Here is a 12919-nt window from a genome sequence, read left to right as displayed (position 1 = left end):
CCTCTAGAAAGTTCTCAAATTTGACTGAACCAAGAAGTCCCTGACCCTCAGGAGTGCCTGGCCCCTGCCCCATGAGCCAAAGACGAACGAAATTTGGCTGGAGGCCAGACGGCGACCCTACCTGGGCTCTGCTCTCCTCTGTGAGGCTGTGGGGCTCCGCCCTTCGAAAGGCAGCTGCGAAGTCTCGCTTTTGGTGAGACTAAACAGTCCCCAACCCGCACAACCAGCCGCGGTCCAATGTAGCAATCCCAAATCAGGACCCGCCACTACACGAGAACCGTCCAGTGACTCGCTGCAGCCGCCCGGGTGTCGGCCCCGCCCCGTCGCCCCTAAGTCCCGCCTCCGCGCTCCTGAGTTCTATCTCCACCCCCACGCTCTCGGGCCCGTCCCCGCGCTCTGTGGCCCCGCCCCGCCATAGCCCCGCCCCTTGCACTCCAGGGCCCCGCCCCCGCGCTCTGGGGTTCCTCTTCCCCAGGCCCCGGCCCCACGCTCTGGCCCCGCCCCCATGTGCCCTTGGGAGTAGGGGGAGGAGTTGCAGCGCAGGAGGAGGCGTGGTCTTGGTGCTGCCCGCGGAGGCGCGGGCGGCGCGGCCCGGACTTTGGCTTTGACACCGACGGCGAACGGGACCCAGGCGCTGGTGCTGGGCACTGGATGCGGTTCTGGCAGATCTCGAGTCCGAGTGAAGCGCAGGACTTTTTGCCTGGATCAGCGCAACTGCGGCGAAGCTGCAAGTCCTGGTGCGGCCGCAGCGGTCGGCTTTCGCCGCGGGTGTCGCTGCCCCGCAGTCCTGCAGCGCTGTCGGCTCTGGGAGAAGGACTCCGAGAGTTTCTCCCGCAGAAAGAGCCGGGACGCGCGGCCCGAAGCGGCGTGGGAAGGACGCGGTGGCCCTGCCCCTGACCTGCAACCGTGCCTGCACCAAGGCTGGAGGCAGGGCCCAGCGCTGTTCGGGGCTGGGCTCCGGCTTCGGAGCCGCAGGTGGAAGAAGGACGCCCGGGGTAGCGACTGAGAGGTGGGGCGCGGGGAACGGTGGCGATTCTGGTGGGAGTCAATGAAAACCTCCGTGCCCACACTTGTGAGCAAGGAATTCCGGCAGGAACAGAGGTGCAGGCTGATGGGGATAGGTATCTTTCCAAGAGAAGCGACTTAAAGCCGTTTTGGATCTCAGTGGGATCAAACTAGACCTTTCCAGAGGAAATCCACAGGGGCCAGCCTCGCTGTGTGTTCAGGGTTCAAGGACAGCCACCAGCCCGGGATTCTTGGTTAAGAACTCCGGTTCTAGGTAGGGACTGCTAATGCAAACTAATTAGCTGATTCCATTGATTTGTGTGTTTATTAATTTGTTTTCCAGGTGCCCAAGTGAAAGGTACTGTTGGACGCTTTTCTGTGCCTATAAGGCACAGAGAGTTCCTAGTCAGAGAGTTCTTCTGTGGTGGCAAGGCCTTCCAGGGCCCCTGATTTGGGCCGGTCATGGGGAGCACCCTGGGTTGCCACCGCTCTATTCCTCGGGACCCCTCAGACCTGTCCCATAGTCGCAAGTTCAGTGCAGCCTGCAACTTCAGCAACATCCTGGTGAATCAGGAGCGGCTGAACATCAACACGGCCACGGAGGAGGAGCTGATGACCCTGCCTGGGGTGACGCGTGCAGTGGCTCGCAGCATCGTGGAGTACCGTGAGTACATCGGTGGCTTCAAGAAGGTGGAGGACCTGGCACTGGTCAGTGGCGTGGGCGCCACCAAGTTAGAGCAGGTCAAGTTCGAGATCTGCGTGAGCAGCAAGGGCAGCTCTGCACAGCACTCTCCCAGCTCCTTGCGGCGGGACCTGCTGTTGGAGCAGCAGCCTCACCACCTGTCCACCACCGTGCCTCTCACCCCGCGCGTCAACATTAACACGGCCACCCCGGCTCAGCTCATGAGCATCCGAGGACTCACGGAAAAGATGGCCGTCAGCATTGTGGACTACCGCCGGGAGCACGGGCCCTTCCGCAGCGTCGAGGACTTGGTGAGGATGGGCGGTATCAATGCCGCCTTTCTGGACAAGATACGGCACCAGGTGTTCGCGGAGAGGTCCAGGCCGCCGTCCACCCACACCAACGGGGGCCTGACCTTCACTGCCAAGCCTCACCCCAGCCCCACCTCCCTGAGCTTGCAGAGTGAGGACCTGGACCTGCCGCCAGGTGGGCCCACCCAGATTATCTCCACTCGGCCTTCAGTGGAGGCTTTTGGAGGCACAAGGGACGGGCGGCCTGTGCTGAGGCTGGCCACGTGGAACTTGCAGGGCTGTTCGGTGGAGAAGGCCAACAACCCCGGGGTGCGAGAGGTGGTGTGCATGACGCTCTTGGAAAACAGGTGAGCACGGGAACCTCCAGGGGCGCAAGGGGTGCAGGCAGCCTTGCATGGGCTCATCTGTGCATGCCAACGAGGGGACTTTTTGGCATAGGACGAGGGCAAGTCTACTTAATGAGTGTCCTCGAGGTCCCAGCCAGGTACTGTCACCTGTAGCTGAGCTCTCCTTCAGAATTTTCAGAATAGAGCTGTTTGGGCTTGTGGCCTGTATCCTGAATGTGGTATAGCTGAGAATGACTTAAAAATTTGTGGGTAAGTGGAGGTTGTATTGGTGTTACTGCTTGAAGAAATGGTGTTTGACTCAAGACTTTGTGGGTTTATAGCATACCAGGCCATCAGAGTGTGGGAAATACAGTGCAGTTTTGCATGTGAGAAAGAGCTAGTCGGATTTTTTTAATGAGCAGGAAAGTCACATTTGTTTCACCAAATGTGCCCCTTTGTGTGCACAAAGTCAGCTGAAACACCAGGTATTTTCAAACACACGAATGGTATATATTTGCCAAAGTGCCACGAATGAATCCCTCTTCATTCTTTTTCCCTTATTTAGCCTGAATTTGGTATTCAGGCTCACCAATTGCAGTGCTAAATGAATGTGACCTCTTTCGTCTCATAGCCAGAAAAGGTCTCACTGATATATGATGAATATGGGCCACATTTCCCCGTCTGAACCACAGAAGAGACTGTGGGATGGGCTCTTATTGAAGTGTTTACATTATTCACAACAATGTTCTCCATAGGAACTTCCGCCAACTCCCGGCCCCTCCTTAAAACTGAAACAGTATTATCTTAGTGGTAACTCCTGCTGTTAGTAAAATAGTGACTTGTATAATGTAATCAGCTTTGGGAAGGAAAGATATTTATACGGTCCCTTCCAGGCCAGAGATCCTCTGAGCCTGACACCCTATAGAGGTGGTGTGTGCTGGTGGCGACTGACCACTTTCCTTTGCTCTGGGTTGTTGGCGCTCTCAGGGTGGGGGTGGGAATCACAGTGCACTGTGGCAGAACGTCGAGATAAATGGGTGAAAAGAAAACCAGGTCACATTTTGCTGGCATGGTCCCAGTGGCACATTCTCATTGCTGTGGGTGCAGAGACCGTGTACCAGCTCAGAGACCTGCGCCCGGGATTCCCCGAGCGTTCTTCCTGCACTGCCGTGGCCTCTGATTTGCAGCATAACTCACTCCTTTTGCAAAACCATCCTGTACCCAGGTGAGAACTGGGCTCTGCCCTGATATCTCTCCAGGATGCTTGGTAATTGTCCTCTTCCATAGCAGTATGGGTGTGTGTAAGGGGCAGGGAGGACAGGGGGGTGAGATGGCTGTTAAATTCCCATCAAGGGTTTCCTTAAGGCTCACTGTGTGGGTGGAAGGGGATGAATCAGGATCTGAAGTTGCCCCAGTGAGAATGATGGTCTGAGCAGCTCCAACTCATTTACAATGACAGCGATTTTTCAAGTGCCTTCTCTGGACCAGCACTGGCTTTGCAGCTGACTCGGGAACTCTGGGTTTCTCTGTTTTCTCACACACTCCAGCTGGTTCTGGCACACACACAAGGTTGAGCCCCGTTGTAGTATGTGTCAGGCAATCATCTGTCCCTCCGGCTTGCTCTATAAAGTGCTCCCCTCCCCCAGTGCCGGCTTTTCTGACAGGTTCAGTCAACCCATCCAGAGCTTTCTAGGTGCTGTGTGTGTGTATTTGATTGTTCTGATCATCCCTGTGTTTGTTCAATCATATGACGCTCTTTCTGGTAAGAATTTGAAGGGCTTATTTGGCCTTTAGAATAGATGAATGCCAAGGATAGAAAACAGGAGAGAGAGCAGGAGATAGCCGGCCTCAGAGTGAACTGCACCCTGTGGGGCAGACCTGGGATAGCCAGGGGCACTGAAGGAGGAGCCTTAGCAAGTCTGGTTCACAGGGGCCACCTCTCTCATTTCTCACACAGGGCCACAACCATTGTCCTGGGCAGTGGTGGCTCCTTTTGTCTGTTCACAATGCGCGTGGTGCTCTGGGCACTCCAGCCACCTTACTGGGGTCTGATAAACATGAAGTGATAGGCTCAGGGCCTGTGTGACTATCCTAGGGCTCTGAGAGATGGCTGATTGTGACAGAGTGGATCATGTGTCCTCAGAACAGCAAGGCACATTCTGCAAGAGCTGTGTGTTCATCCCAAGTCACAAAATCTTTCACATTCCAATGGATCCCTTTCTTAGTAAGAGGAAATAGATTGAGGTTGAGCAAGGATAGATGCAGGTGAGTTTCTGGGCAGCTCTTTTTTTTCATTCCTGTGTACAAGCAAGGGTTACCTGACTTCTGGATTGGCCCTCACAGCCTCCGACAGCTTTCCCATTCATTTGGCGTCCCCAGTAACTCCAGGAAGAACGCAAGGCTTGCTTTGATTAGTGATCCCCATCTCTGAAAGAGGAGAAACAAAAAGCAAAGAAGTTCCGTGACTCGTCTCTGTCGCACAGCTTATGTCAGTGACTCAGCTGGGACTCGGATCCAGACCCTCTGACTTTAGAGCTGTGCTCTTGGCATGCACGCTGTGTTGGGTAAGCAAGTCACCTTCATCCTCTCCTGTGCGTGCACCCCACACTCTGCTCGTTCCAGAACACTTGCCAGATGGCATGTGCTAGTCACATTTCCTTACGTGAAATCTGTCGTAAGCACGTTAAACACACACACACACACACACACACACACACACCCTTGGCTCCACCTCCTCTGTGTTAAATTGGTGAAATTCCTTAACCTCTCCAAGTCTCAGTTTTTTCATCTTTTAAATGTAGTTCAAGAAAAAAATAGGTCCTTCATTTGCAAAGGGAGTGGCTCACTGATGGTCTTCCTTTCTGTGGGTTTGCTTTGGGACAGAGTGTCAAACTCATCTTCACTGGAGGCTCCATCAGCCTCGTGGTTGCCTTCAAAGGGCCGAATGTAATTTTAGGACTGCATAAATGTAACTGCTTCTTAACAGTCAAATGAGAGCTCAGCGCTGCTGCTGGGTAGAAACAAGGTGCCAGGCCAGATAAAACAAGGTGGAGGGCCGGATTCAGCCTGAGGGCCTTGTGTTTGCCACCCGTGCTTTAGGAGGTGTGTTCTTAGAGCAAAGGCACCTGTGTGCGACTCCAAAGTGTCAATCCGACCTTGCCCTGAGGTGCTGCTGCATTTGTGGATGGCATCTGGGAGCTCCAGGGAGCTCTGTTTTGCCTGCGAAGGCTGAGGCAGGACAGTAGATAGTCAACAGTCACCATGAGCCTTCAGGATGTGTGACAGGGAACTGACAGGTTTTGAGATTCCTTTTGCCAAATCTCAGTCTTAGGTAATGTTTCTTCCTTGCTCAGGACGTATGGTGCAAGACTGAAACAGGAATGCTTCCGCTAAATGTCCTTGCGAAAATTTGGTGACAGCCAACGTATGGAATGGAGATTATTTGATTTTCCTTTTTTTGTTTTTTTTGGCTGAGGAGTTTTTGGTTTCTGAAAAAATAATCCTGGGGAAATGGACAGATAATCTCTAAAAGAAATAAGGAGGTTTGGTATTCCACTCATCCAGTTTCCCCAGGGTCTCCAGCAAAAGGAAGCGTGTCAAAGTCTGGAGCTTTATAATGGTGTAAATATGCTTTTTTTTTTTTGTCACATGTCTGTCTGTAGCAAAGGACAAGGTGAATTAGTGCCTGGCTTACTGATTGTGAAAAAAGATATTAGTTCATCAGACTTGGTTGCTAGAATCAACATAGACACAACTCATCTTGTCATTTGATTCATTTGTTGAAAAATACGCATCTCATGGCTGCTGTGGACATGCCGACGCTGAATTCAGAAGTCACCTTAGCCCTGTAATTTAATAGTCAAGTAATTGTGAATCAATTCGCATGGCTCAACCTCAAATAGTCTGGGAAACCCAGATTTGGGGGGGCCGGGGAAAGTCACTGAGTGTAACTGATATCTGGTTGTATGTTTCCCACATGAATACGGGGCTCATTCTGGGTGACAGGAGCGGATACGTGCAGCCAGACAGAGCATCTGGGGGCAAAGAGCTCAGCAGTCCCCTGCAAGGAGAAATTGTGAAACTTGCTTTGGCAGCTGTGGAAACTGAGGCTCGGGCTGAATAGCATCCTCATGACCTTCAGAAATAGAGGTGTTGGAATAAGAATTTGAAGCCAGGCTTTCATCTGATTTCAGAGCTGGGAGTAGACGTGTCTGTTCCCAAACGTCTTGTCCTCGGGCCAACCCTCTGTCGCCTCCCTGCCTTGGGTCTGAGACTGCCAGGCTTCACCTACACGACAGGCCCCGGAGGACTCTGCTCTCTTCCTGTCTTTGTTCTTCTGAAGGACCAGGCTTATGGCCAGAGGTAGAGCGATGCAGAGGACTCAGGGCCCCTCCACCCAGCCCCTGTAATGCGAGTCCATGACCTTGGCTCAGCTCCAGGGTGGAGTTCTGCTTTTCTGAGCCGAGGAGCTCTGGGTCATTTCCAGAGAGCAAGGTGGTCAGCATAGCCCACCGGATTAACAGGGGACAGTGTGAGTACAGAGAGGTCCTGAGATGGGCTTGACATGGGTCCCGAGGGGGGCACGAGTATGTTATTTCACCCAAGGGAAAAAAGTTACCCATGTCTTTCCAGAAAACTGGGCCCATTTGGGATCTAGTTTTGGAGGTTCGATGGTGTTGATTATCCCAGGGGATAGTCATTCCTTTATTATTTCCTCATTCATTCAACAGGTAGGTTTGGGGCTCTCACTAGGTGCCAGGTTCTGTGTCCGGCTCTGGCAATAAAGTAGAGAACAGGTCACCATCCCTGCTCCCACAGAGCTTCCGTGCTAGGTGGAGAGAGGAACACCCCACGTGTAGATAAATAGTTACAGATAGTGGCTAGTGCTGAGGAGGGTGGAGGTCAAGGAAGACCTCCCCTGAACTCTGATGATGGTCAGGAGTCAGGCATGGAAAAAGTTGGGGAAAAGAGGGGCCAGCCAGTGCAAAGGCCCTGAGACTGCTTGTTCCAGCCAGCCAGCCAGAGTTCTGGGAGTGGCAGGTGGCTGGGGTTATAGGGAGAGGCAGGACCAGGTGGGTGGGACTTCTAAGGTTCTTATTTTAATAGCACAGGGAAGCCACAGAGGATTAGAAACAGAGGTTGGTGAATTACCTGTGGCCAGGTTGTTCTGGCTGCTTGGGGTCCCGTGGGAGTGGGTCCTGGGGGGTTAGTAGAGAGGCTGTTGCTGAGCAAATGCTAAAGATGATAGTGGTGGGGAGATGGGAAAGTGGGTGGAGATGAGAGGATCTTTTAGAGGGAAAAACTGGAAAGACTTGCCTGTGTTTTGGATATTGTGGGGATTAACCGGGTGGATTTCTAGAAGACAGGCTGAGAGGCACTTAAGAAATCCCGGGGCTGACTCGCATGCCTCTGCGCTGCGTGGACACGCTGCAGCTTGCCGGTCTCACCCCTCCCCTGTACTGTTGTCTTGCTCAGGACAGGCGTGGGGTCTTGGTCCCTCATGGATGGAGGAAGAGCCCGGTGGTCTGAAATCGGCTCAGACTGGTGTCTGACAAGGCTACTTTCTCTTTGAAATCTGTTCCTGTAGAACAAGGGCATATTTGGGGAGTTCTAGGGGACTATTTCTATCAAAAGACATCCACACATATTTAATTAAATGTTGATTGAGCACCTACTCTGTGGCCACTACGTGGTGAGGTTAGGGATACAGGGAGCCCCCAGGTGACAATGTGTGATGAGGGAGGAGGTACAACTTAAGCACAGAGGTCTACCTGCTGCCTGCCTGCCTGCCTGCCTGGTTTAGGAGGTGCGTGACGTCACCTAGGAGAAGGCGGCAGAAGGGATAGGACCAGGTCAGGTGGTTGGGAGGGAGCCAGTCTAGAGAGGGCTTGGGGTGTGAAGTGGCCCCACACAGCAGTCCCCACGCAGCTGACAGGTGAGGAGTAGGAAGTCAGAGTCAGTCCCTGACACTCTGGGGCCAGGGTGGCCCACGCCCAGGCTTATAATCTGGAATGTCAGGCTCCCATGTGTGGTGCCTCGAAGGAAAGAATAGCAGTGAAGTGTGTGCTATTTTTATTTCAAAATTGCCCTGCCTTCCCAAAGATTCTATCCTAGACAGAATTCCTTAAGGAAGCACTCTGCCAATAATGACTAAAATGACGCAGTTGGCTAAAATTCTGTGTGCTCAGCCTAGACACATGGTCTGTGTGTAGTCGTGGACAGTGGAGTGGAAATTCCACCCCAGTGACTTCTAGCATCAGACATCCAGGAGGTGCCACAGAAATGCCTGGCCCTACCTGCAGCCTGGGAGCCCTCAACCAATATTTAGGGACCTCAAAATCTTCCTAAGCCTGTGCCTTGTGTATGGGCCTGGCCTGGACAGCAGGTTTTAGGGCAGTGTTTCGATTGACAGCCGCCAAACAGCTGGATTCCAGTGGAGAGGAACGCTGGGAAGCCAGGCTTAGCGCTGATATTTCATTGTAGAGGAAACCCTTGATTCCTTCTGCTGAACCCGTGGATGCAGAAACCCTGGGTCTTCTCTACTGGGTGCAGCTCTCTCACTCTGTTGCTTTGTTGTTTGTTTCCAACGAGCCCTGGTTTCCTGCGAATTCTATTTTGGTTCAGCCATTACCTGATTAAGCTGTTAAGCAAGGCCTTCCATTGTCTTTCTCTAGCAGAGGCTGTAATGTGTTCCCGTGGCCACATTTAAGATTGTGTATGTTCGGGGTGTGGTTTTATTGTGTTCTGGGGGGCTGAGTCCTGTTTGCTCACCCAGAAGCTGCAGGGTACAATTGGTACCTCATCTTTCTCACCTTGGGCTAAGAGCGTGGTGTCTTTTAAAGTGGGAGGTCTCAGATGGATTGGTACATTTAAAAATACTAATCCAATATTCTACTAAAACAAAAAACTTCTCCAGAATGCATTTTTTTCTTTCTTTCCTTTGTTTCTTTCTTATCACGGTTTATTGGGTAAATTCAACTGGGTGAAGAATGTACTTCCAATAAGCCAATTCAGTCTGAGTTAAATGTGTTTGCAGTCTTCCTTTTCTAAGATGTGGAAAGAGTAAAACAGTTTTGGTGGCCTCAAAGTACCCGTGACGGGTGTTGGGCCTTGAACTCGTTTGCCAGTACACTCAGGGCTTCGTCCTCCCTTGCGTGGAGGGCAGCTTCTACCCATAGCTTCAGGTCACTGTGTTGCTTTACTGGTCAGTTCTTTACAAAGAGCTCCCCAGTTATTTTTAATTGGAGGGGGACTCAGTTTAAGCAGTAAAATTCTACATGTCTCTCCCCGCTTCCCATGGTGGTTGTATTTTCAGTGTTCACCTGGTTGCAGTTGTACCGAGAACAGAAACAATGGCAATCAGCACTGACAATTTCTGTGGCTAAGGCCCAGAGCTAAGCAGCTTTGTGTGTGGGCAGCATTATTCGCCCTCTTTTATAAATATAGGAGAGATGGTTCAGGGGAGCCAAGTAACTCCCCCAGGTCACACAGCTTTTAGGTAGTGGAGCTTGAGCGATAGATAACCCAGGCAGGGAGACTCCAGAGTTGGATGATAGGAAGCTACCTTGCATTCACTACAGCTGCCCCACATGTTTGTATTCATTCATCACCCCTGCCTGCGTGCTAGACTAGCGTTCTCTTAGCCAGAGTGGTTTGCATTCCTGAGTCATGACCTCTCATAGGTATGCTGTTGTATAATGAAGTCCATATGTGCGTGTGTGTGTGTGTCTTATTTGTTTCTTCAAAGCCGAGCAAGGGTATGTGCAAAGCAGTCTGAGTGCGGGATCCCATGTGTTTCTGACTCTTCAGTCTTTTCCAGTCGTCGTATCACAGCTATTTTGACAGTAGTTTCTTTCAACAGCTTGCTTTTAGAGGAGCTTCCCAGGCGGTCATGTTAGTTTTCTTAGAAACAGCTTCCCCTGCCCACTCCTGTTTCATCAGCTGATGTCATATGTCAGGAGACCACAGTCACATGTACACCCGACATAAACAGGACTGGGACAGACAAGCACACGGTGGGTGTACCTTGAGAGCGGGCATGAACAATCCATCTGTCTGGGGGTGCGCATGTGCCATAGGAGTCTACCGCTCAGCATGCTTTATGCGGGGTTTGGGGGCAGTCTGGTGGGCCCCCAGAGCAGAGAAGCTGGTTAGGACAACAGCACACTGGCACCTGGCCCAAGTGACCTTCTTTACTAATAGCAGCCGTATTGCCACGTATGGGTATTGCAGACCCTGGCAGTGTTGGGAGGGCATTCCTGACCCCCAATTACTTTCTCTAGAAGATTCAGTCAAAAATGTAACCATGTAGTTATTGAGTTGAGAATTCCTTGTCCCAAGTCCCCACTCAAAAGTTCTTGCATATTTTAGAAATAGAAGAGGTGAGGGAGCAATATGTGGTTTGGTTTGGTTGCTTTGTCTTAAAACCCGCATGCGCCTCGGCGTTTTCATTGGCGACAGAGATGGCTTGCTCACCAAATGCATGAATAAGTGTGAGCTGGGAGGCACTCAAGCAGGTGGGCCGGACTGGATGGCTTATCAAACACCTTTCCAAGCTTGTGACTCTGCACTGTCTTTTCTCACTGTTCTGGATTTGATTGTCTGGTTTGGCTTTTGTTGATGTTGAACATGTGTCCACACATGGGACACCACACAGGGACTGCTGTGTGGCCGTACCCATGGGCTGGACTCAGTTCAATGCTGGGCAAGACTGTTTAGGGTTGGTTTGCGATCTTGAATTATGTTAGCTGTGACGCTTCCAACAGTTATGAAAAAAATGCAAGTCGTTAGATATTGTTAGAGGTTCTACTGAAAACTAAGGGGTGCTTCTGTTTTTTTTAAACCCTTGGGTACATTTAATTGAAGGGCATCTGAGATGATAAGATGGTTGTTCAAAATGTTATCATTTGCAACTATTTATGCCATCTTTGCAGTTTAGGAATGTCTCGTCACCGATGAACCAAAACAAAATAGAGAAATAACCTGGGCAGTGAGCAAGAGAGAAGATTGTAAGGCCCCCTGTAAGCCCTGATTTCAAATACAGGATCTGTGTTTATCAGATAAAAAAGCTAAGGCATTTTTATTGATTGATGCACTAGTAAAGGTTCTATATTGGCGTGTATATACTTCTTCTAAATCACCAAAGTCCCTTCCAACCCTGAAGCATTTTTTCCACAGAGAGGGGAAATGGTCACTATTTCTACAAGAAAGGCTCCATTCTGAGAAGGAAAAGTAGTTGTTCCTATAGGTAAGAGGTGTAACCGTTTCCTAGAGCGGCCATAACAAAGTGCCACAGACTGGGGGGTGCTTAAACAACAAACATTTATTTCTCACGATTGTGGAGGCCAGAAGTCCAAGATCAAGTGTCGGCAGGGTTGGTTCCCCCAGAGGCCTCTCTCCCTGGCTTGCAGATGGCTGTCCACTCTCACATTTTCCCAGGCTCATCCCTCTTTGTGTGTCTATGTCCGAATTTCCTCTTCTTATCATGACACCAGCCACAGTGGATTGGGGCCACTTTACTGTGGCCCCCCTTTACTGTGTTTACCTCTTTAAGGATGCTGTTTCAAATACAGCTCCATTCTGAGGTGCTGGGGTCGAGACTTCAACATGTGAGTTTGGTGGGGGCTGAGGGAGCACACGATCCAGCCCATAAGAAGGCGGTGCAGGAAAATTGCTTCGGTACTACCTTCTCAGCTGTTTGTGAGGGACCTGTTCCTTGGGGTTTTCCTGGAGAGATGCTGACTTCAAGGTCCTTGAGTGACAGTGTCAGTACTAGAGAAAGCTGCGTCCGAGGGCCAGCCTGTTCCAAGGAGACCTGGCAAAGCTGGAGGCAGGACCTGGGGGCTGGGAAAGGGCGGGACAGCTGTTTGCTAGGCTTTTTATATCTGGAGAGCGTGAAGAGATCAGTTTAACTGGGGGTGCTCCCTGGGCTGGGTCGATCTGATGAGCGGGACAGCTACTAAAGGACTGGTGGGCAGGCTGAGTGTTGCCCCTTGTCCATGATGCCCTTTATACCACAGAAAGTCTTAATTTTGACACAGTGAAATCAATTGATTTCCCTTTGGATGCTGTTTAGCAAATTTCATGTCACCCCAAGTTCGCTCTTACATTTTTCTCTTAGCCTCTTGGAGCTCCACGTTTCTCAAGCACAATCATTTCTCTGAGTCCACTCTCAACCGCAGGTCGTCCTCCTTGTATGACTAAGTTCACGGCTACGAGTGCCCCGTAGAAAAGCCCAGACATGTGCTGCTGCCTTTAGACAAACAAGCGAAAAAAATGTAGCTGTTCCACATGATAAGTGTTTAAATTTAAAATTAATTTTATTTGTGCAGAACAGCCCTAGCAGTGAGTCAGAGTTTATAGTAGGTCAAAGACCTTGGGATTGTCTTTTTTGGTTTAAACATCACTTTAAAAAACATTTTTTAAGCCTCACCTGAGGACATTTTTTTCATTGTATTCAGAGAGAGAGGAAGGGGGGAGAGAGAGAGAGAGAGACATAAATGTGAGAGAGAACATCAGTTGGTTGCCTTCTTGTATGCACTGCAACCAGGGATTGAACCCTCAACCTAGGTATGTGCCCTGACCTGGAACGGAAC

General features: G+C 50.9%; 1 protein-coding gene across 3 annotated transcripts in view; it reads left to right on the top strand.

The window, feature by feature from the left end:
* The first annotated feature begins 566 nt into the window (after positions 1-566).
* Positions 567-12919, top strand: part of EEPD1 (endonuclease/exonuclease/phosphatase family domain containing 1) — an 81687-nt gene continuing 69334 nt past the window's right edge. For 2 of the 3 annotated variants that reach the window (XM_037041145.1, XM_037041143.1), the window contains exons 1-2: positions 567-1009; positions 1349-2345. In XM_037041145.1, coding sequence (XP_036897040.1) covers positions 1468-2345 — 878 coding nt within the window. In that variant the 5' untranslated portion in view covers positions 567-1009; positions 1349-1467. The remainder of the gene's footprint in view (positions 1010-1348; positions 2346-12919) is intronic. The other variant, XM_037041144.1, reaches the window with a different exon arrangement.

The sequence above is a fragment of the Sturnira hondurensis genome, unplaced genomic scaffold (genome assembly GCF_014824575.4).
Source record: "Sturnira hondurensis isolate 20B ecotype Veracruz unplaced genomic scaffold, ASM1482457v3 Scaffold0002840, whole genome shotgun sequence".
NCBI lineage: Eukaryota > Metazoa > Chordata > Mammalia > Chiroptera > Phyllostomidae > Sturnira > Sturnira hondurensis.
The sequence above is the reverse complement of the archived record's forward strand: the minus strand, read 5'-3'. Positions and strand labels throughout refer to the sequence as shown.